The sequence below is a fragment of the Triticum urartu genome, chromosome 6 (assembly GCF_003073215.2).
Source record: "Triticum urartu cultivar G1812 chromosome 6, Tu2.1, whole genome shotgun sequence".
Classification (NCBI taxonomy): Eukaryota; Viridiplantae; Streptophyta; class Magnoliopsida; order Poales; family Poaceae; genus Triticum; species Triticum urartu.
In genome coordinates this window covers 125165112-125192671 of record NC_053027.1, presented here as the reverse complement: position 1 = coordinate 125192671, position 27560 = coordinate 125165112, and the positions used below count along the sequence as shown (strand labels likewise).

Genomic DNA, 27560 nt, shown 5'->3' with positions numbered 1-27560 from the left:
GCAACCTGATTCTGGACCAACTCACCAACTACTGCCTGATCCTGACCCACGTCCCTTGTCTCCAATGGTACAATGCCAGGCTGCACCGCCACGCGTCCAGACAGCCGGTCAAAAGCAGACGTCCTGAACGTTATCCTTTCCCTGACGTGATTCCTCAGACGCGCTGGGGCCACCGGTGGAGCTTCCATGGGCGGTAGCCGCCATCCCTGGTTTTCCTGGCTCCGACCACCAACTCCGGCGAGCCCACTCCTTCCGGCACCACTGCTGCTCCCAACATTCCGGTCTCCCTGCGACCTGCTTCCAGTCACGCCTCTAACGTCTCTCACACCGAATTGCCAATGCCTCCGACTAGTGACCGGACCGCCACCGCCGCCCATGATGTCTTCGTCCGGCAAACCGCTCTGCCCGCTGTCCAAGGACCCGCCTAGGAAGAAAGGTTCATCCACCTCCGTGTAGTCTGTCACCTCATCCAGATGAATGAGAACTCTATACTGTAGCACCGCCGGCTCAAACTGCTGCAGCCCCGATTCAGGCACGGTGAGCCATCGAAGGGACGGGATGGCCTCCGGATCCGCCGTCCAAGCTGAAAGCTGGAAGGAAGAGAGATTGTTCCTTGCGCATGTCTCCGACGCCACATAATCCACCAAACACGAAGATCCCAACAGCCTCCCCACCACCTCGCGATCCCAAGCATGAGGAGGGATGCCCTCGATCTCTAGCAACACCTTGTGGAGAAACACTGCGTGCACGGCTTGCGCTTGCCTATTCCACAGACTTAAAACCAGCCTAACTCCATTGTGATCCAACGACGGCATCGCCGACATCCTGTTTCACTCCTCCGGACGCACGGACACGATTAGGAAATCCTCCGGTCTGTAGCGGTGCACAGAAAACCACCGAGACTGAATGACGGCCTTGACGCGAAGTGCCTCGCGGACGGACTCCGGCGCGATGCCCCTCCTGGCCCCCGCAGCGTAGATCACCATGGACAGCTGAAGGTGCCTCTCCAGCTCATCGAGCGACTGCGAGCGCCGCACGATGCAGACCTCCGCCGGATTGAAGGTCGTGTCCACCGGCAGGACCAGCCTAGTCGCCGGAAGTGAAGGCCAGACCTGCCCCCCCCCAAGGTGTGGTGCGGCGGTGACAACGGAGGAAGAGGCAAAGGCGCTCCTCTGCTCTGCCCAGAACTTGCTCTGCCCAGCTGCGCAGCTGAGCCACTCACCGATACACCCCCCGCACCCCGGCGCGAGATCTTGGCGACGACACGACGAAGCTCCTCGGGCGACGCCGGGTTACGAGGCTGCGTACAACCGCCGGACCCATGCCTCGACAACCCGCACCGAATACAGACGATGGGGTTGGTGCAGTCCCTCCGAAAGTGGTCATCTTTGAAACAGCGGAAGCACAATCCCTCCATCTCCGGCGACACCTCCCGCCGCGGAGACGCCTGAGAGGGGCGACTTGGTGGGTTCTGAGGCCCAGAGAAGCGGCGACGCCTCCACCGAGATCTGTCGGAGGGACGTGGCTGGACCCATGGCGCCTTGGGCTGCCGCCCCTCCAACGCCGCCCGCAGCCCCGAGGAGACCTCCGGCTGCCCTTCCGCCAGCCCGGCGCAACGGAACATCCAGAACACGACGACAAACTAAAGCCAGAGACAACTGGGCGGTCGCCAGCATGACGTGGGGTCACCGACGGCGAGCGCGAGTGGTCAGCCATAGCCGGGGAGGAGGAGAAGGTGGCCGTCACGGCCGAGTGGCACGTGACGGATGGGCGGTGGACATCGGTGCCAGAGTGACGCGCGGCGGAAAGGGGAGGGTAAGGCTCTTGCTCTCGCTCTCGCTCTGGCTCTGTTGAACCTCGCCCCGCGGTTGTCAAGGTTCATTCAACGGACCGGAAGTTGCCCTCCGCCCCATCCTCCTAAATTGTGCAAATCAAAGCCAACAAGAGACTGTTTGCTTCTCAAAAAAGGAAAAAGAAAAGACTGGTGGAAGACCTGGCAAATCTTCTCTCCTCCAGCGCACTTCGGCATGTCGTGCGCACCACCGCCGCCAATCCTCCGCTTGCACCCGCCCTCTTCTATCTCCCCCTTCTCATCCCCACGGCGGCCGCACCTTTCCCCACGAACCTGCCCGTGGAGGCTCGCCGCGGCGCGCGAGATGCCGTGGCCGCATGTGCTCACGGTGGCGGGCTCCGACTCCAGCGCCGGCGCCGGCATCCAGGCCGACGTTAAGGCCTGCGCCGCCCTGGGCGCATACTGCTCCTCCGTCATCACTGCCGTCACGGCCCAGAACACCGCCGGCGTCCAGGTGCGTAGGCTGCCCGATTTCTTCACTCATAGGTTCCTTTTTCACTTGCTGTCCCCGGCGGCGTCAGTCTGATCAGGAGAAGGAAGTAAATTGGGTGGTGGTGGTGGTGATGCAGGGCGTCCATCTCGTGCCGGAGGAATTAATCCGGGAGCAGCTCCAGTCGGTTCTTTCGGATATGTCGGTGGACGTGGTGAGCCATATCTATTCCTCTTCCGGTTGTGATGCCAACTTCAAATAATTCAGTTTAGGTATCTTGGATAGTGCTAGCTATTGGAAGATCTGTTTAGTGCTCTGTTTATGCGCTGCTCAGAGTTGATGCTGTCGCCTACTACCGCTGTTGCTGACTTGCTGTGAATCACTAAGCGGGGCATCTGTGTTTGCATTTGCTAATTTTTTACTTCCCTAGAAACTGGAACTTTGGACTGTCTAAATCAATTCTCATTTGGCATGATTAGTCTTATCACCGACAGTTCATTGACTGGTTAGTATCGTGTATCTTCAGAAGGCAGGTTGGAAATTTGTGCTGTTGCATTCATGCAAGTTTTGTTGTACGACTTATTTGATCGGCCTCAACTCTAGGTTTTGTGGTAGGATTTGGAGATGCTGCCCCGATGTGTGTCCTATGTGGATGACCTCGGATTTTTTTTCTTTTATTTTTTTGTTTGTCACTTTGATCAGCCTCAGTGCTTAGCTTAGCTTGGCATTGTTTCAATAATTAATAATATGGCTGTGTGCATCATCTGATGCAGAGGCCAGGGCTATATCCTCCTTTTCGGGGAAAAAAGATGTTGTACTTGACTTCCGCTGACAGTATTTATGTTAGTCTTGCGGACTGTGCATTAAGTAGTTTTTCACTATTATTAGAAGCCGTCATATGACTCTCTGGTTCTGGAACTTGAAGTGATGCACAACTTAGTAACTTAGTGTGCATTGATTGCATTTTAGCTTATCTATAGCGTATTAGCATGTTCATTGCCTTTTCTTGATTTGATCAGGTGAAAACAGGAATGCTCCCTTCGGCTGGAATAATTAAAATTCTGTGTGAGAGTCTCCAGAAGTTTCCAGTCAAAGGTATGGGGATCCATTGCAAGAGTTCGATTAAAACATATCTGTGGCAGCCCATTTATTTACTTAATATGACTTCCATATCTGAAGGCAGCTTTAGTGGTGGATCCAGTTATGGTGTCTACAAGTGGAGATAGTCTTTCAGATCCATCTACTCTCACTTACTATAGGTACTTGACTAATATGGATGCAAATTGATGGATGCCTACCGGCTAATACTTGTTTTGTACTATGTGCATTTATAAGTTCTGGTTGCATTGTTGTTGGCATAACATTCTCAGTTTCATATTGCTTACTAAGCTACTGTTACAATTGCTTTGAGCAGGGATGGACTATTTGCCATGGCCGATATAGTCACCCCAAATGTGAAAGAAGCATCAAAATTACTTGGGGGTGTATCATTGCACACAATCGCCGATATGCGTGATGCAGCAGAATCCATTTACAAATTTGGTCCAAGGTTTGCATTTTGTATTCTTGTAACCTTATTTTATTTCTTTGTTTTGAAGCGGGTCATACCTTATCTATTGCCATACCTTACACCTGCACTATCCTGTGCTTGTACTGATATGCATCCAGTTGTTAACTTACATGGGTAAAAGTCATCCAGTGTCTTATCCCTGGGTATAACCTTCTAAGTATATCTGTTGAAGCAAACTGGTTAAGCACATTTTGGATGAATGTGAAACCTTGTGAGCTGTTGCCATGTGCTGTACTAGTTGAAAGCTATTTCACCTTTCAATGGTTATTTAAGAAATGTAATCACTACACACTATTGCTAATTAGATCCATGGAAGTTTTAAGTTTTCAGTCAATAAAGTAAATGATGTGTAATTTGCAGATATGTACTTGTGAAAGGTGGGGACATGCCAGATTCGTCAGAAGCTATTGACGTATTCTATGATGGTATGTGTTCTATGATTATCTTTTCATACTACATTATTACATCTAGCTCCTGCTCTTTTAGCAGCCTGATATAAACTCTGGCCTACATCATTAGGCAAGGAATTCGTCGAGTTTCGTGGGCATCGCATAAAGACCCGCAACACACACGGAACTGGTTGCACTTTAGCCTCATCTATTGCGGCTGAGTTAGCAAAAGGTTCAAGTATGCTGAATGCTGTTCAGGTTTGTGTTAAAGTACTTTGTACCCACATATACCTTCACACAGTCAAGTTGCTCTCCACAAGTTCTCCCGTATAGTGAGTTCGGAAAATAGTGCATCACTAGAATAACTAGCCTTGTATTAGATGATCTATTGTACTCCCTCTGTTCCATATTAATTGGCACTAAATCAGTGACAATTAATATGGATCGGAGTTTGTAGCATACTTTTGTTGCTGCCAGCATCTTGATCAGTAACTAGGCATATCATCTGTAGACTGTTAAGTGTTGATCCATTGGCATGTCTGTTTTGGCCTATTTTTAGAATTGCTACATGTATCATGCAAATATCATCATAATTGTCAGAAAAATGATTCCTAATTTGTTCTTAGAACTTAGTATTTGCCTGCTTTATCATATCATGTAGCTAAATCAATCTCTAGTGGTTTCTGAATGTTTGTTTCTTTTGCTGTATATGTGAACTCTGCAGGTGGCGAAGAACTTTGTTGAATCGGCTCTTCATCACAGTAAAGACCTTGTCATTGGAAATGGACCTCAAGGCCCTTTTGACCACCTTTTCAGGCTCAAGTGTCCTCCATACAATATTGGATCGCAGCAAAGGTTCAATCCAGACAGCCTCTTCCTGTATGCAGTGACAGACTCTAGGATGAACAAAAGGTGGGGCCATTCAATAGAAGATGCCGTGAAAGCTGCAATTGAAGGAGGCGCCACCATTGTCCAACTGAGGTCTGTTTATTGCAAAATAGGAGTACTTGTGAATATCTACTATTGTATTTCACTGATGTACTTGGTGTTTGGTAATGTTCAGAGAAAAGGACATTGAATCACGACCGTTCTTGGAGGCTGCCAAGGCTTGCATGGAGATTTGCAGGTCGAGTGGAGTGCCGCTGCTGATCAACGACCGTGTAGACATTGCCCTAGCGTGCAATGCTGATGGTGTCCATGTTGGTCAATCAGACATTTCGGCACGGGAGGTTCGGGAGCTCCTTGGACCGGGTAAAATCATCGGTGTCTCATGCAAGACCCCTGCTCAAGCCGAGCAGGCTTGGAGGGACGGGGCGGACTACCTCGGCTGCGGCGGCGTCTTCCCAACCACGACGAAGGCGAACAATCCCACCTTGGGATTTGGAGGGCTGAAGGCTGTTTGCTTGGCTTCAAAGTTGCCCGTGGTCGCCATTGGTGGCATCAACGCGACAAATGCAGGTTCGGTGATGGAACTTGACTTCCCCAATCTCAAAGGTGTCGCCGTGGTCTCTGCTTTGTTCGATCGCGAATGCGTCTCGTCTGAGACGAGAAACCTCAGATCCATCTTGGCGAGTGTGCGTTGCTTGGCTTAGATCCCAGAGCTAGCTTTCACTTCTCTTGTTTTTTCAAGGGAGGATAAGCTTTTACTTCAGTCGAGTGTAATAATCCATCTGAAAAATTGGAAATCACGATTACATGGTGCGGTGGTACGAAATTTGCCTCCACGGTTTGATATGGAAGTATATGAATGCGAAATTCCGTTGTTTGGAGAGACAACTAAGCTATTTATGCTTCTGAATTATAGTTGTACTACTAATTTGTTGGCCCCTGTCAAAAGTAAACTCTCCATGACATCTTCCTCTCTTTTTTTTTTGCCACAAATGGTGTAGTGGTATTTGACCAACATCTCTAAATTTCCACCAATATGAACGATCTGATGACAGAATCCATCTCTGGAGAGGCAACTTGAAGCATTGCCAGACTAATTTTGTTTCTGAAGTGTACTGTCTCTCTCAAAGTAAATGGCCGATGATGCAGCTGGAGCTGGTTGTTAAGTTGGCAGACGTGCCCCCTACTCGATCTGCCTGTCACCGTCGCCTTAATTAAAAGATGAAAGTTCTGGTATCGCCACATCTTGGCTTTTGCAATGGAGTAGGAGATCTCATGGAGTAGTGGCATTTGACAACACCCCCGCCACCACCACCAATCTCCTTCGTCGGCGGGTCTGATTCAGCCAAGATGAACGATCTGATGACCGACTCCTTCGTCGGCGCCGCTGCAGCAGCGCCCCAGGCCAAGAGGCAGCAGGACGGCGGGCCTACCGCCGGCGTCGAGAAGCTGCAGGCGTTCTTGGCAGAGGCGGAGGCGGCCAAGAACGAGATGGCCGCGCTGCGCAACGAGCTTTCCCAGCTCCAGTCCGCGCACGAGGCTTCCAAGTCCCTCCTCCGCCCCGGCGCGCCCCGCGCCGCCACGCAGGCCGCGCTCGTCCGCCTCCTAGGCTCCGCCCGCCGCCTCCGCGCCCGCCTTGCATCCATGGACCGCCGCGCGCCGGCGCCCGCGGCGCACGCCACCGCGGGCCTCCGCGGCCGCCTCCAGGACCTCACTGCCGGGGTCCAGACCCTCCGGCGTCAGGTCTCCGCCGAGCGCCGTGGCGACGCGGCCCGCTGCTACCTCGCCGTAGCCGGCGAGGCCCCCACCGAGGACCAGCTGGACCGGCTCGTCGCAAGCGGCGGAGCGGGCGCCGACGAAGCCGACGAGGCGATGCGGGCGGCCATGCTGTCCTCCTCCGAGGCTGAGAAGGTGGAGGGTGGGCTCCTGGAGCTGCAGCAGCTGTTTCTCGACATGGCCGCGCTGGTCGAGTCCCAGGGCCCGCTCTTGGAGGACGTGGAGCGGCATGTTGCAGCGGCAGCGGAGGACGTCGGCGCGGCCGAGGGGGAGCTGCGAGAGGCCCGGCGGCTCCAGGGCGCCGCGCGGCGGAGGAGGATGTGGTTGGGCGGGGGGCTCGCGGCGCTGCTGCTGGTCGCCCTCGCCGTGGCGGCCGTCGTGGTGGCTCTCGCGCTGGCGCGGCGCAAGGGCGGCAGGGTGCAGCTCGCCGGTGCCGGTCTGTCTGGCTTGGGTGAATTTGCCAGTGTTGGTGTGTTTCGTTTTCTTGGGTTGTGATGAGCCCCGCGTTCGGTCTTTTCGGTTTGCACGGTCCGGCCTTTCGATCTTTTAAGAAAAACCGGTCTGAAATTATTTCGGTCCCCTCTGTTCTTCACTATCTGGTCTTCGGTCTCTTTTGAACGGTGTTCAGTCCGGACCAAACATACTAATTTCGAAATATGTTTGTGGTAACCATGTGGCAGATTGTAAAACCGTCACATCAAATCATAATCTATATCTATACTTTTATACTTATACTTACTTATACAATTATACTATACTACTATTAAAAAAGCAAACATGAATCCTCCTAAAATCACATCAAAAGTGTACACAGAAGTAACAGAGACGTTTGATCAATCCCACTAAATCACATCCAACGTTCTATATTACATCAAAGGTCTGTCACACCAATCAACGCTCAGGATTAAATGTTCTACCAGGACAGACGCCCACGTTTTTCTTTTTTCAAAAAGGGGGATCTTCCCGGCCTCTGCATCAGAGTGATGCATACGGCCATTTTATTAACCAAATAAAAAGGTTCCAACAAGTTTTCGAAGTCTCCAACAGAAGAAAAAAAAGGACAGCAAGCTCACACAGAGCTAAATAGGGCTGGAAACACAAACTAGCCAAGAAAAAACGCCACAACCGGCTGGTTAAAGATAGATAGGTGCACTAATTACCTATCCTATTACATGACCGCCATCCAAACCGATTGAAGATATCCCGAACTACCATCTCCCAGCGGACAGATCCAGTAACCAAATGCTCCCTGGCCCCCATCGGAGTGAGTAGCGACCACGAACGGATTAGTGCGTGGCTCGGGAAATAACCTGCAAAAAATGAATACGTGATGTTCTGTTAAAAACCAAATCATTTCTGCAATTCCAGATAGTCCACATCAAAGCGCAAACTCCAACCCGAATGTGTCTCGCCAAGTCAGGCTCAATCCCATTAAGCCATGTCCCAAATAACGCGTTGACAGAATTCGGTGGAGTAATATTAAAAGCAATGTGGACCGTCCGCCAAAGGACTTTGGCCAACGGACAATCAAGAAAGAGGTGTTTGATCGTCTCATCCCGATCACAGAAAATACACCTAGTAGGTCCTGTCCAATTACGCTTTATCAAGTTGTCCTTGGTTAAAATAACTTGTTTATGGACAAACCACATAAACACTTTTATTTTCAAAGGAACTTTGACATCCCAAACATTCTTGGAGGTAGGAATGGAGTTCGAATTAATAACATCAATGTACATTGATTTAACTGTGAATACTCCCGACCTAGTCAGTTTCCAGCGTAATTCATCGGGTTGTTGAGAAAACTGAACCTCCATCAGTCTCCTAACTAGAAGGAGCCATTCTTCCCAACGATTGCCCGCTAGCGACCGTCTAAACTGAATATTAAGGGGGATAGATTAAAATACCGTTGCAACGAACACCTCACGTCGTTGAACAATACGATACAAAGACGGATATTGAATGGCCAAGGGTGTCTCGCCGAGCCAAGTATCCTCCCAGAAGCGCGTACTAGCGCCGTTTCCAATAACAAACTTTGTTCTATTAAACAAGGATTGTTTGACTTTCATCAGTCCTTTCCAAAAAGGCGAGTCAGTCGGCCTGACTGTGACCTGGGACAAAGTTTTTGTCTGGAGGTACTTGCTGCGAAGGATTTGTGCCCACGTGGCATCAGTCTCAGATGAGAGCTTCCACAGCCACTTACTAAGAAGGCATCTGTTCTTAACCTCAAGATTCTCAATGCCAAGACCCCCTTGGTCTTTCGGTCTATAGATGATATCCCATTAGCAAGCCGGTATTTTCTTTTAAGTTCATCACCCTGCCAAAAGAAACGCGGTCGATAGAAGTCCAATCTTTTCCTAACACCAACTGGGACCTCAAAGAACGATAAGAGAAACATAGGCATACTCGTGAGCACCGAATTTATCAGAATTAATCTTCCTCCGTATGACATGAGCTTACCCTTCCAGCAACTCAGTTTCTTCTCAAATCGGTCCTCGATGCACTTCCATTCTCTGTTTGTCAGCCTACGATGGTGGATTGGAATACCTAGGTAAGAGAAAGGTAAATCCCCCAACTCGCACCCAAACAATTGCCTATAAGCCTCCTGTTCTTCTTTGGCTCTACCAAAACAGAACAACTCACTCTTATGAAAGTTAATCTTTAACCCGGTCAATTGTTCAAAAAGGCATAACACCAGCTTCATATTTCTCGCCTTGGCCAAGTCATGCTCCATAAAGATGATTGTATCATCAGCGTACTGAAGGATGGATACACCTCCATCAACGAGATGAGGTACCAAGCCACCTACTTGACCATGCTCCTTAGCCCTTCCTATCAAAATTGTTAACATATCCACCACAATGTTAAACATGATAGGGGACATCGGATCTCCTTGTCTTAGGCCTTTATGTGTCTGGAAGTAATGACCTATATCGTCATTCACTTTAATTCCCACACTCCCTTTTTGCTTAAATGATTCAACCCGTCGGCGCCAGGCTTCATCAAAACCTTTCATACGCAATGCCTGTTGGAGGAATGGCCATTTGACCTTATCGTACGCTTTCTCGAAATCCACCTTAAAAATTACTCCATCTAATTTTTTGGAATGGATTTCATGGAGCGTTTCATGAAGGATGACCACCCCTTCAAGGATGTTTCTGTCCGGCATGAAAGAAGTTTGGGATTGTTGCACCACAGAATGCGCAATCTGTGTGAGCCTATTAGTCCCGACCTTGGTGAAAATTTTGAAACTAACATTGAGGAGGCAGATCGGCCTGAACTGCTCAATTCTCACAACATCCATTTTCTTAGGAAGCAATGTGATAGTTCCAAAATTCAAGTGAAATAAGTGAAGTTGTCCAGAGAACAGATCATGAAACATAGGTAACAAATCCCCCTTAATAATGTGCCAGCACTTTTTATAGAACTCGACCGGGAATCCATCCGGTCCGGGAGCCTTATTGTTTTTCATCTGTGCAATAGCATCAAACACCTCCTTCTCTGAGAACGGGGCGACCAAAATTGCATTATCGGCATCCGATAGTTGAGGTATATCCTCAGTCCTGGACTCATCGAGGGACACACAATTATCCTGCCGAGGTCCAAATAACTGCCTATAATACTCGGTAATATAGGTTTTTAGGTTATCTTGTCCTAAAATAGTGCCCTCATCTTGTTCAAGTTGAAAGATTCGCTTCTTTCTGTGCTTACCATTAGCAATCAAATGAAAGAATTGAGTATTCGCGTCCCCTTGGACCACTTTGCGGGCCTTAGTCCGCAAAGCCCACTTCAATTCTTCTTCGCGGAGAAGTTCTTTCAACCTCTTCTCCGCCTCAGTTTTAACCTGAAGCTCAGCTGGCAGCAAAATCATGGATTCGGCCTTTATGTCCAGGGTCTGTATAAGAGAGAGGAGCCTATCCTTTTCAATCTTATACATCCCACTGAGGTGCTTAGCCCAACCCCGTAATAAACTTCTCAAATTCCTAATCTTATTTTGCCAACGCTCGACCGCAGTCCTACCTCCTGCACCCCTAGCCCATTCCCGGGCAATCAGGTCCAAGAACCCATCGCGTTCGAACCAGGCCATCTCGAATGAAAAGGTGTTTTTGTTTCCCACGTGGTTCGGCTCCCCTGAGTCCACGAACAAGGGTGTGTGATCGGATATTCCCCGCGAAAGAGCTTGCACCGTAACAAGAGGAAACTTCTGTTCCCACTCCACGCTCGCGAGAACTCGATGGAGTTTTTCGTATGTCAGGTTTGGCATAGCATTAGCCCAGGTAAACTTTCTGCCAGAAAGCTCAATCTCCCTCAGATCCAAGCTTTCGATAATGGTATTGAACATAAACGACCACCCACCGTCAAAGTTATCATTATTCTTCTCCTCTCTCCTCCTAATGATGTTGAAATCACCCCCAACTAAAATTGGAAGCTGCTCTGACCCACAGATTCGAACAAGGTGCGCCAAAAACTCCGGTTTAAGCTCGGGCTGTGCGGCACCATAAACCGCCACCAAAGCCCAGTTGAAACCATCAACTTTAGACCTGACTCGAAACTTTACCGCGAAGTCGCCCATCACTACACTTCGGACTTCAAGTGAATCGCATCTCACACCCAGCAAGATACCACCCGACCTTCCTCGCGGAGGGAGGCAATGCCAATCGAAATCAACACCGCCCGCAAGAGAGGAAAGAAACTGGGGCGCAAAGTTATCTCTACCAGTTTCCGATAGAGCAATAAAATCTAAACGATGCTCCAGAGATGCCTCAGCAATAAACCTTCTTTTAGCCAAGTCTTTCAGACCTCTGCTATTCCAAAAGATTCCTTTCATAATTCGTCATGAAATTTTTTAGTAGTCCGAATCCTAGCACTCCTACGAACTGCAGAAACAGGATAAATCTTCCGTTTCCACTTGCGCTTTGGTTTACTAGGCTCTGTCGCCTGGTCCTCATAACCGGGCTCAGCGGTACTAACAACGGCATTATCTAGGAGCATATCATCGTCCTCGGACCCATGATTGGGGGGTGCTAGATCCACACACAGATTATCGAGCACTCTAACCCCTAACGCATCAATCTCATCATCATTCATTGGTTTAACCGTTGAGAGATTACGAATCATCTCTAAGGCACGTTCCGCCTCCAAATCTAACAGATCATTCACCGAATTGGAAATCTCACTATCAGTACCCCCTAGTGAAACTCCTAATTGGTTTGCATTATTTATAATCTCCTCATTAGAAAAATGCAATAAAGAATTAGAAATGTTGATGGACATACCAGAAGAGACCCCAGCATCATGAAGCTTGGCCGCCCTCATAGCGCACTGATGTCTACTACACAACCATTTTCTTGTAGACGTTGTTGGGCCTCCAAATGCAGAGGTTTGTAGGACAGTAGCAAATTTCCCTCAAGTGGATGACCTAAGGTTTATCAATCTGTGGGAGGCGTAGGATGAAGATGGTCTCTCTCAAGCAACCCTGCAACCAAATAACAAAGAGTCTCTTGTGTTCCCAACACACCCAATAGAATGGTAAATTGTATAGGTGCACTAGTTCGGCGAAGAGATGGTGATACAAGTGGTATATGGATAGTAGATAAAGGTATTTGTAATCTGAAATTATAAAAACAGCAAGGTAGCAAGTGAGAAAAGTGAGCGTAAACGGTATTGCAATGCTAGGAAACAGGTCCTAGGGTTCATACTTTCACTAGTGCAAGTCCTCTCAACAATAATAACATAATTGGATCACATAACTATCCCTCAACATGCAACAAAGAGTCACTCCAAAGTCACTAATAGCGGAGAACAAACGAAGAGAGTAGGGTACGAAACCACCTCAAAGTTATTCTTTCCAATCAATCCGTTGGGCTATTCCTATAAGTGTCACAAACAGCCCTAGAGATTGTACTAGAATAACACCTTAAGATACAAATCAACCAAAACCCTGTTGTCACCTAGATACTCCAATGTCACCTCAAGTATCCGTGGGTATGATTATACGATATGCATCACACAATCTCAGATTCATCTATTCAACCAACACAAAGGACCTCAAAGAGTGCCCCAAAGTTCTACCGGAGAATCACGACGAAAACACCCGCAAGTTGATCACCAAAACATACATCAAGTGAATCACGTGATATCCCATTGTCACCACAGATACGCATGGCAAGACATACATTAAGTGTTCTCAAATCTTTAAAGACTCAATCCGATAAGAGTACTTCAAAGGGGAAACTCAATTCATTACAAGAGAGAAGAGGGGGAGGAGAAACATAAGATCCAACTATAATAGCAAAGCTCGTGATACATCAAGATCGTGCCAAATCAAGAACACGAGAGAGAGAGATCAAACACATAGCTACTGGTACATACCCTCAGCCCCGAGGGAGAACTACTCCCTCCTCGTCATGGAGAGCACCGGGATGATGAAGATGGCCACCGGAGAGGGATTGCCCCCTCCGGCAGGGTGCCGGAACGGGTCTAGATTGGCTTTCGGTGGCTACAGAGGCTTCTGGCGGCGGAACTCCCGATCTATTGTGCCCTCTGATGTTTTTAGGGTATATGGAGATATATAGGCGGAAGAAGTACGTCAGGGGGGCACGAGGGGCTCACGAGGGTGGAGGGCGCGCCCAGGGGGGTGGGCGCGCCCCCCTGCCTCATGGCTTCCTCGTAGGTCCCCCGACGTGCACTCCAAGTCTTCTGGGCTTATTTTGTCGGAGTAATGGGCCACGGGTAGGCCAACCCAAGTCCCATGACCTTTCAAGACATCGGGGCAGGCTGCGCCCCTCAAGACCCCATGGCGAAGAGCCGTCTCCTGAGGAGTCGACGGCAGGGCGGCCGACTGCCCGCTCACGGCCGAGTTCCAGGGACGACTTCCAGAGAAGCCGACTTTGGGGAGTCGGCCGGCGACTCCAGCAAACCCATGACCTCATCAAAGGGGACGGGGCAAAGGCGTGGCTACAGTGAAGCCCACTCCCCGCCCCTTACCAAGGGCAGGCATGGCCACAGCACGCCGTACCTGGGAAGATCTCCGTGCGGCGTGGCACTGTTGCCCGACCGGCCCTGACATCAGCACCACAGTACCAAGTCCTGCGCCCACGACGGCTTGTCTGTACGACCTGGAGGCAGCGGGGCCCACCAGTCAGCGAGACCTCGGGAGACGGCGGGAGAACCGCCAGTCGGACCCGTCGGGAGTCGGCCCGAGGGAGTCGGCCGAGCCCTCCCCCGGGGCCCACGCGCCATTAATCAAGATGAGATGGGGAGTGGCCACAGTGATCGCCCGCCAGGCGGCGGGGCTGTTGCCACGACCCCATGACCAAGCCTGCATCATCAGAAGCACGGCTACAGTAATCAGCGGCCGGCAAGACCTGCCCGTGGCGGACGCGGCCTGTCGGCTCTGTACCAGACCAATCGGCGGGGCCCACCAGTCAGCGGGCCCCAACAGTCGGCGGAGAAGTCGGAGGTCGGAGGCACTGACGGCTGGGCCCGCGCCCAGTCAAATTACCATTGTACCCCTGGGGGTAAGCCTATATAAACCCCCCAGGGCACCCATGCAAGGGGTTGGATCCCAGTAGTTCTAGACCATACCACATAGAAGGAAAGAGCTAGCCTTGCCCTCTTCTACCACCAGAAACAGCTCAAGGAGCACCCGTGTAAACACTTGGCCATAGTGATCATGCGGAGACCCCGCAGAGCAGCAGTAGGGGTATTATCTCCCCGGAGAGCCCCGAACCTGGGTAAGATTCGCCGGCATGCATGTCTACGCCTCATCCCGTTTCCAGGCACCGGCGACGTTCTACTCGCCCCCATCATGATAAGCCATCCGTTTGCATATGTCACACCAAACCCCCACATTTGGCGCCCACCGTGGGGCCTGGTGCACCGCCGTTCGGAGATCTGTTCTGGACGGGAACCCTTTTCCTCCCTCGCGAGCACAGCCAGCCAGGCACGCCAGGCGAAGTCTGCATCGACGCGCTGCGTAGCGTTGAGATCGCCTGCGCAACCAGCTCCTTGGCCGAACTTGTCGGCGAGGTCCGCCTCTCCGACGAACCTGCGTCCGACGCAGGCGCGGGCGGCCCCGAGAACCTCCTCGCGGGCCTCCTCGATCAACTCCACGTTTCCGGCGAGCCTGCCATAGACTTGGAGTCCGTAGGCTCCACCGACCCGATGTTGGTCGACTCCGACACCGCGTCGATCGACGCGTTCCCCACCAACGTGGTGGTCTACGACGAACCTCTCCCCCCCCACAGAGAGCGGCGGAAGCACTGTCACTGAGGTGCTAGTCATCAGTCATGACGAGTTCCCTGGCGGAGGAGCGCCCGACTCACTCAGCGCAGCGCTGCAAGACCTGACTGCGCCCATTCCGGAAGATGCTGACGCGAAGACGTTAGAAGCGCGCCGCCTTCAGCTCGTTGAAGGCGCGAAGAAGCTGGCCAGCATGAGACGCTTGTCAGAAGCTTACTAGCGGGAGATGGATCGCGCCGTTGGCGGCTCGCCGGCCCCGGCAGGGCCCAGCCGCCTTGGCGCGGTCCAGCAGCGCGGCGTAGCCATCGCCAGCCTGTTTGGGGCTAGCCGCCCCGTGTACGCTACACCGGCGGAGAACATCCAAGCCGCCCAGGCAGCGGCGGATGAGCTGGACAATTTCGAGGGCGAAGAACGCCGCCTCATGATGGAGCGAGTCCAGCGGCTCCTCGACGCGGCCGCCACTCAGAACAAGGCCGGCTGCCGCACGGAGGTGCCGCAGCGGCCAAACGACGACCCGCACCGAGATCAAGGCGCGACGTCTCGGACGCCAACTGGCAGCGCCCGAGGAAGAAAGGACAAGGAGCCGGCTGTCAGCCATAGTCCGACTCGCATTATCGTAGAGCGCGACCGAGATGGCCGCCCGAGAGTGGTGGAACGACGAGACGACTGTCCGCCTCCCCCTCCCCGCAAGGAGAGGCGAGTCTCCCCGCCGCTTGTTGACCATCCGACTCTCGGTGACCGCCTTGGCCGCCGAGAGGGAGTTGGAGAGAATGACGCCCGCCACCGGATCGACCGACTTCACCGGTCCCTGGCGCTGGAATAAGAAGACGAGCTGGGTCTGCCTTGTTTCGGGCCCCGCATTCGGGACGAGCCCTTTCCCAGAGGGTTCACGCTCCCAAGAGACACGCCCAAGTATACCGGCTCCGTGAAGCCGGAAGACTGGCTAGTCGACTACTCCACGGCTGTCAGCATAGCAAACGGCAACAAGCGTGTCGCCGTAAAGTACGTTCCGCTCATGCTCCAGGGCACGGCCCGGACATGGCTGAACAACCTAAAGCCCCGCAGCATCAACAGCTGGGTCGACTTCACTGAAGTATTCGTCCGCAACTTCACCAGCACGTACAAGCGTCCTCCCAAGCCTCGCCAGCTCTCCTTGTGCGTGCAAGGTCCTGACGAGTCGACTCGCGACTACCTCACGCGTTGGGCTGAGCTCCGGAACTCCTGCGAGGGCGTGCACGAGGTGCAGGCCATCGAGTACTTCACAGCCGGGTGCCGAGAAGGTACCCTCCTCAAGCACAAGCTCCTCTGCAACGAGCCAGAAACCCTCGACGAGCTGCTAATCATAGCGGACAAGTACGCCACAGCCGACTCCTCCATGAAGGCGGAAATTCAAATCAGCATGACCGGCAAAGTAGCTCCTCAGGCTCCAAGAACTCCGGCGGCAGACACCAGCCGGCGACAACAGCAGGGCGACAACAAGCGCAAGGCCCCGCAGCCGGCTTCCGGTAGCCGGCAGGTCGCGACCGTTGAAGCCCAGCAGCCAGAAGAGTAGCCTCCGCCCAAGCAACAGAAAGGCGGCAAGCCGAACTGGTTGCCGGCCTTCTCCTATGAGCAGACCTTGGATGGACCTTGCAAGTTACGAAGCCGTCAAATCACACCACCCGGAAGTGCCACTGGCTCACCAGGATCGCCAAGGAAGACGGCCTCCTGCCACCCTCGCCTGCTGGGCAGCCGCCTCCGCCTCTGCCCCAGCAGCCGGCAGTCAGGCCAGTCGGCGCAGTACAAGACGAATACCCTGAAGAGCATGGAGCCTATGTGGTGTTCACCAGTGTGGCTGATGATCGACGCAGCAGGCGGCTGCAGCGACAAGAGGTGAACGCAGTAGCCTCAGAGACGCCAGAGTTCATGCACTGGTCTGAGAAGCCCATCAGCTGGAGCAGGGCTGACCACCCAGCAGTGATGCCGAGTCCGGGCTCCTACGCCTTGGTCCTGGACGCCACCTTTGCCACGGACAAACGGGCCGCGCGTTTCTCGCGAGTTCTGATAGACGGGGGCAGCAGCATCAATATCCTGTATAAGGACACCATGGAGAAGTTAGGAATCAAGCAAAGACAGCTTCAGAACAGCCGGACTGTGTTCCACGGCATTGTTCCTGGGCTTTCCTGCTCACCAATCGGCAAGATCCTGATTGACGTCCTCTTTGGGGACAAAGATCACTTCCGAAGAGAGTCTGTTTGGTTTGAGGTGGTGGACCTTGAGAGCCCATACCATGCGCTACTTGGCCGACCCGCCTTGGCCAAGTTCATGGCGGTCCCCCACTACGCCTACCTCAAGATGAAGATGCCCAGTTCCAGGGGAATTCTGACTGTGGCCGGCGACTACCGGAAGTCGTCCGCTTGCGCGGCCGAGAGCAGTCGGCTGGCTGAGTCCCTGGTGATCGCAGCCGAGAAGCGACTCCTTGAACGAGTTGTGGTGATGGCCGGCAAGCAGCCGGAGATATCGCCCAACCCAAAGGAGTCGGAAGCTGAAGGTTCGTTCAAGCCGGCCAAAGAGACAAAGAAGATACCCTTGGATCCGGAGCACCCAGAGAGGTACACTATCGTAGGTGCAAACCTCGACAGAAAATAGGAAGGCGAGCTCATCGATTTCCTCCGTGAGAATCGGGACATCTTCGCATGGTCTCCCAAAGACATGCCAGGTGTACCGACGGATTTCGCCGAGCACAAATTACATGTCCGATCTGATGCAAAGACGGTCAGGCAGCCCCTGCGCTGCTTATCAGAAGAAAAGAGAAGAGTTGTCGGAGAAGAGATAGCCCGACTCCTAGCTGCCGGCTTCATTATGGAAGTTTTCTTTCCGGAGTGGCTGGCAAATCCGGTCCTGGTGCTAAAGAAGAACAAGCAATGGCGAATGTGTATTGACTACACGAGCCTCAACAAGGCCTGCCCCAAGGACCCATTTGCTCTACCAAGAATTGACCAGGTGATAGAATCCACAGCCGGATGCGAGTTGTTGAGTTTCTTGGATGCATACTCAGGATATCACCAGATCAAGCTGAACCCGGCTGACAGATTGAAGACCGCCTTCATCACGCCGTTTGGAGCATTCTGCTACCTCACCATGACGTTCGGCTTGAGGAATGCCGGCGCCACCTTTCAGCGTTGCATGCAGAAGTGTCTCCTCAAGCAGCTCGGCCGGAACGCCCACGTTTATGTGGACGACATGGTGGTGAAGACGGAAAAGCATGGAACACTGCTGGAAGACCTCAAGGAGACCTTTGAGAACCTGCGCCGGTTCCAGATCAAGCTCAACCCCGAGAAGTGTGTCTTCGGAGTACCAGCCGGCCAGCTGCTGGGTTTCCTGGTCTCTGAACGCGGCATAGAATGCAACCCAGTAAAAATCAAGGCCATCGAGAGAATGGAGGTACCCAGCCGACTGCTGGATGTGCAGAAGTTCACCGGCTGCTTAGCATCCATCAGCCAATTCATTAGTCGGCTGGGCGAGAAAGCTCTCCCCTTATACCAACTCATGAAGAAGACCACTTTTTTCGAGTGGAACCATAAGGCGGACGAAGCTTTTCACCAGTTGAAGAAGATGCTGACTACTTCACCCGTCCTGGCGGCTCCGACTCCCAAGGAACCTATGCTCCTGTACATCGCCGCCACCAGCCGAGTAGTCAGCACAGTCATGGTAGTGGAGCGCAAGGAGAAAGGCAAGGCGCTGTCTGTCCAGAGACCAGTATATTACCTGAGCGAGGTACTGTCGACCTCCAAGCAGAACTACCCCCACTACCAGAAGATGTGCTATGGCATACACTTTGCTGCCAAGAAATTGAAGCCTTACTTTCAAGAGCATCCAATCACAGTGGTCTACATGGCTCCACTTGCCGAGATCATCGGTAGCCGAGATGCTTCTGGTCGAGTGGCCAAGTGGGCCATAGAGCTGGCTCCTTACACCATCTACTACCAGCCCCGCACCGCTATCAAATCACAAGCACTGGCCGACTTCCTCGTCGACTGGGCCGAGACCCAGTACCTGCCTCCAGCGCCTGACTCCACCCATTGGCGGATGCACTTCGACGGCTCCAAGATGCGCACTGGCTTGGGAGCCGGCGTCGTCCTCACCTCTCCCAAAGGCGACAAGCTCAAGTATGCACTGCAAATCCATTTTGCCGCCTCCAACAACGTTGCCGTGTACGAGGCGCTCATTCATGGGCTCCGTCTTGCCAAAGAACTTGGCATCCGTCGGATCTTGTGTTATGGCGACTCGGACTTAGTGGTCCAGCAGTCATCTGGCGACTGGGACGCGAAAGACGCAAACATGGCGAGCTACCGTTTCCTCGTGCAGCAACTCAGCGGGTATTTCAAAGGGTGCGATTTCCTCCATGTGCCAAGAAACGACAACGACCAAGCAGACGCCTTGGCGCGAATCGGCTCTACCCGCCAAGCAATACCATCTAGCGTCGCCCTTCAACGCCTCCTCAAGCCGTCTGTCAAGCCTTCACCAGAATCAGACTCCATTTTTGTGCCGGCTCCTCCCAAAGACGGCGGATCCGACTCCAGAGCTCCGGCAGGCAGAACGGGGACTTTGGCGGATGACTCCAAAGCCGCCACAGTCGAGCCCGGCCCAGGGACTGTGGTGGCGGACTCAAAGATTCCAGAACTCGGCCCAAGGACCGCGCCAGTCGGCCTGGGGACTTCATCAACCCAGCAAGCAGCTGTTGACTCCAACCCGCCGCCTCCCAGCCCAGTTGCCCTCGTCCAAGTCGCGGTTCTAGTAGTCGAAGAAATAGCAGCACCATCATGGGCCGAGCCCATCCTCAAATTCCTGGTGAACAAAGAGCTACCAACTGATGAGACCTCAGCTCGGCAAGTACAACGCCGGGCGGAAGCCTATACCATAGTCAACAGAGAGCTGGTCAGGCGCAACGTCACTGGTGTCTACCAGCGCTGCGTAGAGCCAGAGCAAGGCCAGGTGATTCTCAAAGACATCCATCAAGGCGAATGCGGCCACCATGTGGCTTCAAGAGCACTCGTCGCCAAAGCCTTTCGGCACGGTTTCTTCTGGCCGACTGCCTTGGAAGAGGCCAAGGAGTTGGTCCAAAAATGCAAAGGGTGCCAGAAGTTCAGCTCCAAGCCGCACCAGCCGGCTTCTGCGCTCAAGACCATCCCCATTGCCTGGCCTTTCGCAGTTTGGGGTCTAGACATGGTGGGACCATTCAAGACAGCACGAGGTGGTTTAACTCACCTACTTGTCGCAGTGGACAAGTTCACCCAGTGGGTGGAAGCGAAGCCAATTAAGAAACTGAACGGTCCGACTGCCGTGACCTTCATCACCGATATCACAATTCGGTACGGCATACCACATAGCATCATCACCGACAACGGCACAAATTTTGCCAAAGGCGCCTTGGACCGTTTCTGCGCAACACAGGGCATCCGACTGGACCTAGCATCTGTCGCCCATCCGCAGTCAAACGGCCAAGTGGAGCGAGCAAACGGCCTCATCCTGTCCGGCATCAAGCCTCGGTTGATCGAGCCTCTGGAGCGCTCGGCTGGCTGCTGGCTCGACGAGCTGCCAACCGTCCTCTAGAGTCTGCGCACGACTCCAAACAAGTCAACCGGCTTCACGCCCTTCTTCCTCGTCTACGGTGCCGAAGCCGTCATCCCAACAGACATAGAGTTTGACTCCCCACGAGTCACCATGTACACCAAGGAGGAAGCAGAAGAAGCACGACAAGACGACGTCGATCTGCTGGAAGAGGGCCGGCTGTTGGCACTCAGCCGGTCCAGCATCTACCAGCAGAGCCTGCGCCGATACCACAACAGGAAGGTTAGGCCAAGATCTTTCCAAGAAGGAGACCTTGTGCTCCGGCTGATCCAGCGAACAGCCGGCCAGCACAAGCTGTCGGCGCCTTGGGGAGGCCTTTTCATCATCAGCAAAGTACCGGGCAATGATTCCTACTACCTGATCGATGTTCAGAAGCCCCGAGCATGCAAGAGGGACGACTCCGGCAAGCAGACAGAGCGGCCATGGAATGCAAATATCCTCCAAAGATTTTACAGTTGATGCAGTATGTACCACACTACCTTTTGTATTAAAGTACCAAGACTTCGGGCCCCCCGAGACGAGCTCGGGGACTGCCCTCTTTTGTCTGTATGATAAAAATTATGCCTACAAGTTGTTGGGGAACGTAGCAGAAAACAAAAATTTTCCTACGGTTTCACCAAGATCCATCTAGGAGTTCATCTAGCAACGAGTGATTAGATGCATCTACGTACCTTGTAGATCGCGAGCGGAAGCGTTCAAAGAACGGGGATGAGGTAGTCGAACACGACGTGATCCAAATCACCGGAGATCCTAGAACCGAACGGATGGCACCTCCGCGTTCAACACACGTACGGTCAGCGTAACATCTCCTTCTTCTTGATCCAGCAAGAGGGAAGGAGAGGTTGAGGAAGATGGCTCCAGCAGCAGCACGACGGCGTGGTGATGGTGAAGCTGCAGTACTCCGTCAGGGCTTCGCCAAGCACTATGGAGGAGGAGGAGGTGTTGGAGAGGGAGAAGGAGGCAACCAAAGGCGTGTATGAAAAGCCCTCCTTCCCCCACTATATATAGGAGGTCCAAGGGGGGGGGGCACCGGCCCTAGGAGATCCAATCTCCTAGGGTGGGGTGGCGGCCAAGGGGGGTTTCCCTCCCCCCCAAGGCACCTAGGAGGTGCCTTCCCCTCCTAGGACTCTTTCCCCTTGTAACCCTAGGTGCATGGGCCTCTTGGGGCTGGTGCCCTTGGCCCATGTAGGCCAAGGCGCACCCCCTACAGCCCATGTGGCCCCCCGGGACAGGTGGCCCCACCCGGTGGACCCCCGGGACCCTTCCGGTGGTCCCGGTACAATACCGATGACCCCGAAACATGTCCCGATGGCCGAAACAGGACTTCCCATATATAAATCTTTACCTCCGGACCATTCCGGAACTCCTCGTGACGTCCGGGATCTCATCCGAGACTCCGAACAACATTCGGGTTACTGCATATACATATCCCTACAACCCTAGCGTCACCGAACCTTAAGTGTGTAGACCCTACGGGTTCGGGAGACATGTAGACATGACCGAGATCGCTCTCCGGTCAATAACCAACAGCGGGATCTGGATACCCATGTTGGCTCCCACATGCTCCTTGATGATCTCATCGGATGAACCACGATGTCGAGGATTCAAGCAACCCCGTATACAATTCCCTTTGTCAATCGATATGTTACTTGCCCGAGATTCGATCGTCGGTATCCCAATACCTCGTTCAATCTCGTTACCGGCAAGTCACTTTACTCGTACCGTAATGCATGATCCCGTGACCGGACACTTGGTCACTTTGAGCTCATTATGATGATGCATTACTGAGTGGGCCCAGTGATACCTCTCCGTCATACGGAGTGACAAATCCCAGTCTTGATCCATGTCAACCCAACAGACACTTTTGGAGATACCCGTAGTATACCTTTATAGTCACCCAGTTACGTTGTGACGTTTGGCACACCCAAAGCACTCCTACGGTATCCGGGAGTTACACGATCTCATGGTCTAAGGAAAAGATACTTTGACATTGGAAAACTCTAGCAAACGAACTATACGATCTTGTGCTATGTTTAGGATTGGGTCTTGTCCATCACATCATTCTCCTAATGATGTGATATCGTTATCAATGACATCCAATGTCCATAGTCAGGAAATCATGACTATCTGTTGATCAACGAGCTAGTCAACTAGAGGCTTACTAGGGACATGTTGGTGTCTATTATTCACACATGTATTACGATTTCCAGATAACACAATTATAGCATGAATAAAGACAATTATCATGAACAAGGAAATATAATAATAATGCTTTTATTATTGCCTCTAGGGCATATTTCCAACACAAGTATGTTACTCTTTGTCATGCCGCTTGGCACCGGGCTCGACAAGTCGGCCCGGGGACTTGCCGCCTTGCACTATGAAATGCTTCCTGCAGCCGGACAAGTAGTGTGTAACACCTAAACCGTCTTCTGTCAGAAGCCGCAGCTTGCAGAGCGACTGTACGGTGGGCAGAGGTAAGGTAGAATGGGTGTTCGCATGAAAAATGGCTAAGGACTCAAAGCGTAAAACATAGCTCAAGACGGCTTCCAGCCTTTCTCGCAAACCGACTCTCGGATAGTCGACACTTCTATCCAACTTGCTCAAACAATCTTGAAAACGGCTAAGTACTTGCTTTCCCAAAGTAGCCTAGCACTTGATCCAGCAACAGTCCGCAGAGCGGCTGTCCAATTGGCAAGGCAGGCAACTAAGAGAAAGCGGCAAAGGAAAAAGCCAAAAGAACAATGAGCAAGAAAAGATAGATATGTATATTTACATAACATAGGCCCTTGGCCGAATTGTTGAGTAGAGGTTCAAAATACACCCCGCAGGTGGAATTGTGCGAATTAACAAGTTCTTCAAAGACTACTGAAGCAGATAAAATAAAAGATACAACGGCAGCTTAGGAGGCAGCAGACGGATTCAGAGGGTCGGAGGAGGCGCCAGCGTCAGGCGTCGGGGCAGCCGGCTGGTTGGTCTCGGCTTGATCACTCCGGCGGCAGTCGACTCGGTTGCACACGGCTCGTTGCTGGAGGCGTGGTCGGGCTAAGGCTGGCCGTCTGCTCCGTCTTCTGGTGCCTCCGCCTCGCCCCCATCCTCCGCCTCGTCCTCCTCCTCGACGCTGGAGCCAATCACCTCCGCCGAGTCTTTGCCGTAGTTTGGGTTCATCCCAAACCACTCCGGCGGTACCTCCTCGCCGTCTTCAGACCGCTCCGGGACGAAGATGCTGGTGTCGGTGTACTCGGCGATCGCCGCAGCACGTTTGACGAGGGCGTCTTCCGCAGCCGCCAGCTCCGGCTGGGCCTTCGACCGAAGCGTGGCCAACCGGTCTAGATCCAGCCCCGGGTACCAGGCCTTGACGAACTCCAAGGCCCGGCGCGCTCCAGCCCGGGCCAAAGAGCCCTTCCAGGCCTCAAGACGACCAGCCGCGACCTCCAGCCAGTTGGCCGTCAGGCTGGGGGTGCGCGGAGCCTGCATATCCGGCCAAAGGGCGGCAATCGCCCGGGCACCAATGCGCTGGAGCCGGCGCAGCATCCGGTGAGCCGGCCAGAGGCGAGCCTCGATGCTCAGGATGTGCTCGTCAAGAGTTTTGGGGGCATCGGCGGCGATCTCTGCACCCTTCGCCCTTCGACCTTCACGGTCAGCCTCGATGGCTTGGATGGCGGCCTGCGACTGCCCAGGGAAGAAGTCTGCACAGACACAAAGAAACGAAGAAGCAAGTCAAAAACCAGGAGTCGGCACGATCTAAGTCGGCAACTCGAAGAAAGAAAATAAAGAGACTCACCATCAACGATGTCTTCAATCTCGTGGAAGCCGGAGGACAGCAGCGCCTCCTTGTCAGACCAGGAGGAGCGCTCGCTCGCGAACTCGGCCAAGAGGGTGGTTTCCGTCTCCTCCGCCTCCCTCTGCGACTTCACAAGCAGCTCCTTCTGCTTTGCCAACTGAGTGGCCAGCAGATCGCGCTCTGTGGCGAGCTTGCTGCACTCCTCCCCTTTGGCGTGCAGGGCGAAATTGGCTTCGCTCAGCTGCTGTTGAAGAGCAGTGTTGGCTCCTGAAGAAAAGGAAGAAAGATAACAGTCATCAATAAAGTAGGTCGCCGGGGAGATCCGGCCCGACTGCCCAGCAGTCGGCCCGAATCTCGGGGACTACAGCCCGCGGGTGCGCCAGCGCGCCCCTGCAGAGAAGGAAAAAGGACTTACTCCGGCTCTCCGCCAAGTTGGCGGTCCGCTTGCCCAGCTCTTCAACGTTACGGTTGAAGGCAGTGACGCGGAGGTTGTGGTAATCTTGCGACAAGCATTTCAGACAAAGTTAGTACCCAGAAGTTCATCAATTGGAGTTTCGGGCCGCCTGCTCAGCCGCCAGCCCAAAACTCGGGGACTACACCCAGTGGGTGCGCTGGCGCACCCCCACAGAGAGGAGCAAGAAAACAAAGACCAAAGGAAAAAAACATACCCGGACGGCTGCCCGCGATGCTAGGAACGCCTTGGTGCAACTCTGGAGAGCATCGCCCTCAGCACGGAGCTTCGCCTGGACGTCCAGGAGCGCCCGGTTCAGCAGCCCTGTGCCACCTCCTCGCACCCACCCAACAGGTGCGGCGCTTGTCGCTTCGGCGTCTGGGGCCGTCGAGCTGGCGGTGCCGGCTTCTAGGGGGCGGGGTGCCGAAGTCGCCTTCTCCAGACGATGGCGCGTTGGCGAGCCGACTTGGAGGAGTAGCCTTGCCACGGCCTCGTCTTCGGTCGGCGGCACCGGAGGGTCCGCTGGCTGCTCGCCTTGCGCGCCTTCAGACGGCGGTGGAGGTGGCGGCGGAACGTGCGCGTCCGGAGTAGAGGGGTCGCCTCCTTCCCTCACCTCGACGAGGTTCTCCCCGCCGGCTTCTCCAGTTGGCCCCGTGAACTCCGGAGGCGGCGGCGCAGAGTTCAGCAGGGTGACAAGCAAGGCCGACTGGCGGCGTGCGGCTTCCTTAGCCTGCTGCTTCGCCGCAGCGGAGGTTTCGGCCTCCGCTAGTTTTTTCTTAGCGGAGGCCTCCGCCCTGTCGGCCTCCGCCTTCTCCAGGCGGAGGGCCTCTTCTTCGTTGCGCCTCTCCTGCGCATTCCGCTCCGTCGCCTCCCGGAGGTCAGCAGCAGGGTCAATCCGCCGAGTGGTGGCGGACGTCTCCGCTGACCCCATGACGGAGGCGGCGGCGACCCGCTCAAGAGAGAGGGGAGCCCTGAAGAAAGAGGGGCAAGCAGAGACTCAGACAAATCACGAAGAAAGAATAAAACTTTAAAGACAAAATACTTACGCGGAGACCAACGACAGCTTCTTCACTTCCTTACGGAAGCGGATGGCCTTCGCGGTTGCCTCGTCCCGCCGGGTCGCCGCAGCCGAGCCCTTGGGCTTCTTCGGCCGACTGCCGAACAAGGTCGGAATGGCCCTGCGCTTCTTCCCGCCGCCTGGAGCGCCCGGCGCGGCAGAAGAGCCCGCGCCAGGCTGGCTGGCTCCTGGCCGATGGCGAGGGGCGACTTCTCCCTCGGCAATGTCTTCTGGCCAGTCTGCGAAGGTAGCCGAAGGCCTGAAGTCGCCTGCTGTCCCTCCTCCTCCCTCGGCGTCGTCTTCCAGAGCCGCCGCCCCCAGATCGGGGTCGTCGACATCGCTCTCCGCCCGGTCGGCGACGAACTCACGGGCCGGCCCCGTGGTGCCGGCTGGTGGGTGAAGAAGGGTATTCTAACCAAAGCCGACTGGTCAAAACAAAACTCGGCAAGAAGAAGACAATCTAAAGAAAGAAAAGATAGGCGACTCACCACGGGCGGGGGGTTGGCGCGGGAGTACGGCTCCTTGCCGAATCGCCAGTCCTCCGGGAGCCTGCTGTCCGAGAGGTAGTTCACCATGAGGGCCACCTCTTTGTGAGGCATGTCCTTGGTGCACATCCGACTCAGGTCGCGGCGCCCGCTCATCTGGCTTATCATGTGAGGGCGGCCTTGGAGTGGGAGAACTCGGCGCGAGACAAAGGCGGCCAGCAGGTCCGGACCAGTCAGACCCTCCGACTGCGTCAGCACTCGGAGTCGTGTGATGGCGCCGGCTCCCGCAGGCGTCAGCGACCTGGCCCGGTACGACCAGTTGGGCAGTCTCCCAGCCGGCGGGCCGGCTTCGAAAGCCGGTAGGTTGACCCAGTCGCCCCTCGTGGCGACGTTCCTGACGTAGAAGTAGGATCTCTGCCACATCTTCACTGACTTTATCAGCGAGATGGAGGGGAAGGGGTTGTCGGCTCCTGACCTTCGCACGGCGATGAAGGCGCCGCACTGAGCCGGCACGCCCGCGGCCTGGGTGCCGAGCTTGGAGAAGAAGAACTCACCCCTAGAGCTCGAGGGTGGGGAGGACTCCGAGGAAGCCTTCGCACAAGGCCGTGAAGGCGGACAGCAGCACCACTGTGTTGGGGGTGAGGTGGTGCGACTGGAGGCCGTAGAACTCCAAGAAAGACCGGAAAAAGCTGCTCGCCGGCAGCCCAAGCCCGCGTAGGCAGTGCGAGCGGAAGATGACCCGCTCACCCTCCTGCGGGGCGGGGGAAATCTCCCCCTCCGGCGCAAGACGCACCTGCACGCGATCCTCGCCGGGAAGCCGACGGGTCCGGCGGAGGAACTCAATGTGGTCTTCATGAACCTTAGAACCGTCCCAGGTGCCGGAACGCACTAGGGGAGGCGCGACAGCGGAGGAAGAACTCATCGCGAGCTGTCGCTGCAGCGTTCGCCGGAGCTTGGGCGTGCGGCGGAGCGAAGAGGAGAAGAGGAAGGAGGAGTGCGAGGAGCGGCAAGGAGAAAGAGAACAAGG

The 27560-nt window shown here is 54.0% G+C and overlaps 2 protein-coding genes across 3 annotated transcripts; both read left to right on the top strand.

Moving 5' to 3' along the window:
• The first annotated feature begins 1928 nt into the window (after positions 1–1928).
• LOC125517126 (probable thiamine biosynthetic bifunctional enzyme, chloroplastic) lies at positions 1929–6017 on the top strand. Of its 2 annotated transcripts, XM_048682313.1 has the most exons (9): positions 1929–2306; positions 2422–2496; positions 3302–3377; positions 3466–3541; positions 3697–3831; positions 4213–4277; positions 4372–4499; positions 4966–5222; positions 5305–6017. In XM_048682313.1, the coding sequence occupies exons 1-9, from the start codon at positions 2028–2030 to the stop codon at positions 5831–5833; spliced, it is 1620 nt and encodes a 539-aa protein (XP_048538270.1). In that variant the 5' UTR covers positions 1929–2027; the 3' UTR covers positions 5834–6017. The 2 variants fall into 2 exon arrangements, with proteins under 2 accessions (XP_048538270.1, XP_048538271.1); XM_048682314.1 differs by lacking the exon at positions 1929–2306 and having other exon boundaries at positions 2419–2496; positions 3462–3541.
• A 138-nt stretch (positions 6018–6155) lies between these two features.
• On the top strand, positions 6156–7637 carry LOC125517127 (syntaxin-related protein KNOLLE-like). The gene has a single exon (XM_048682315.1). The coding sequence runs from the start codon at positions 6480–6482 to the stop codon at positions 7398–7400; it is 921 nt and encodes a 306-aa protein (XP_048538272.1). The 5' UTR covers positions 6156–6479; the 3' UTR covers positions 7401–7637.
• Positions 7638–27560: the final 19923 nt, after the last annotated feature.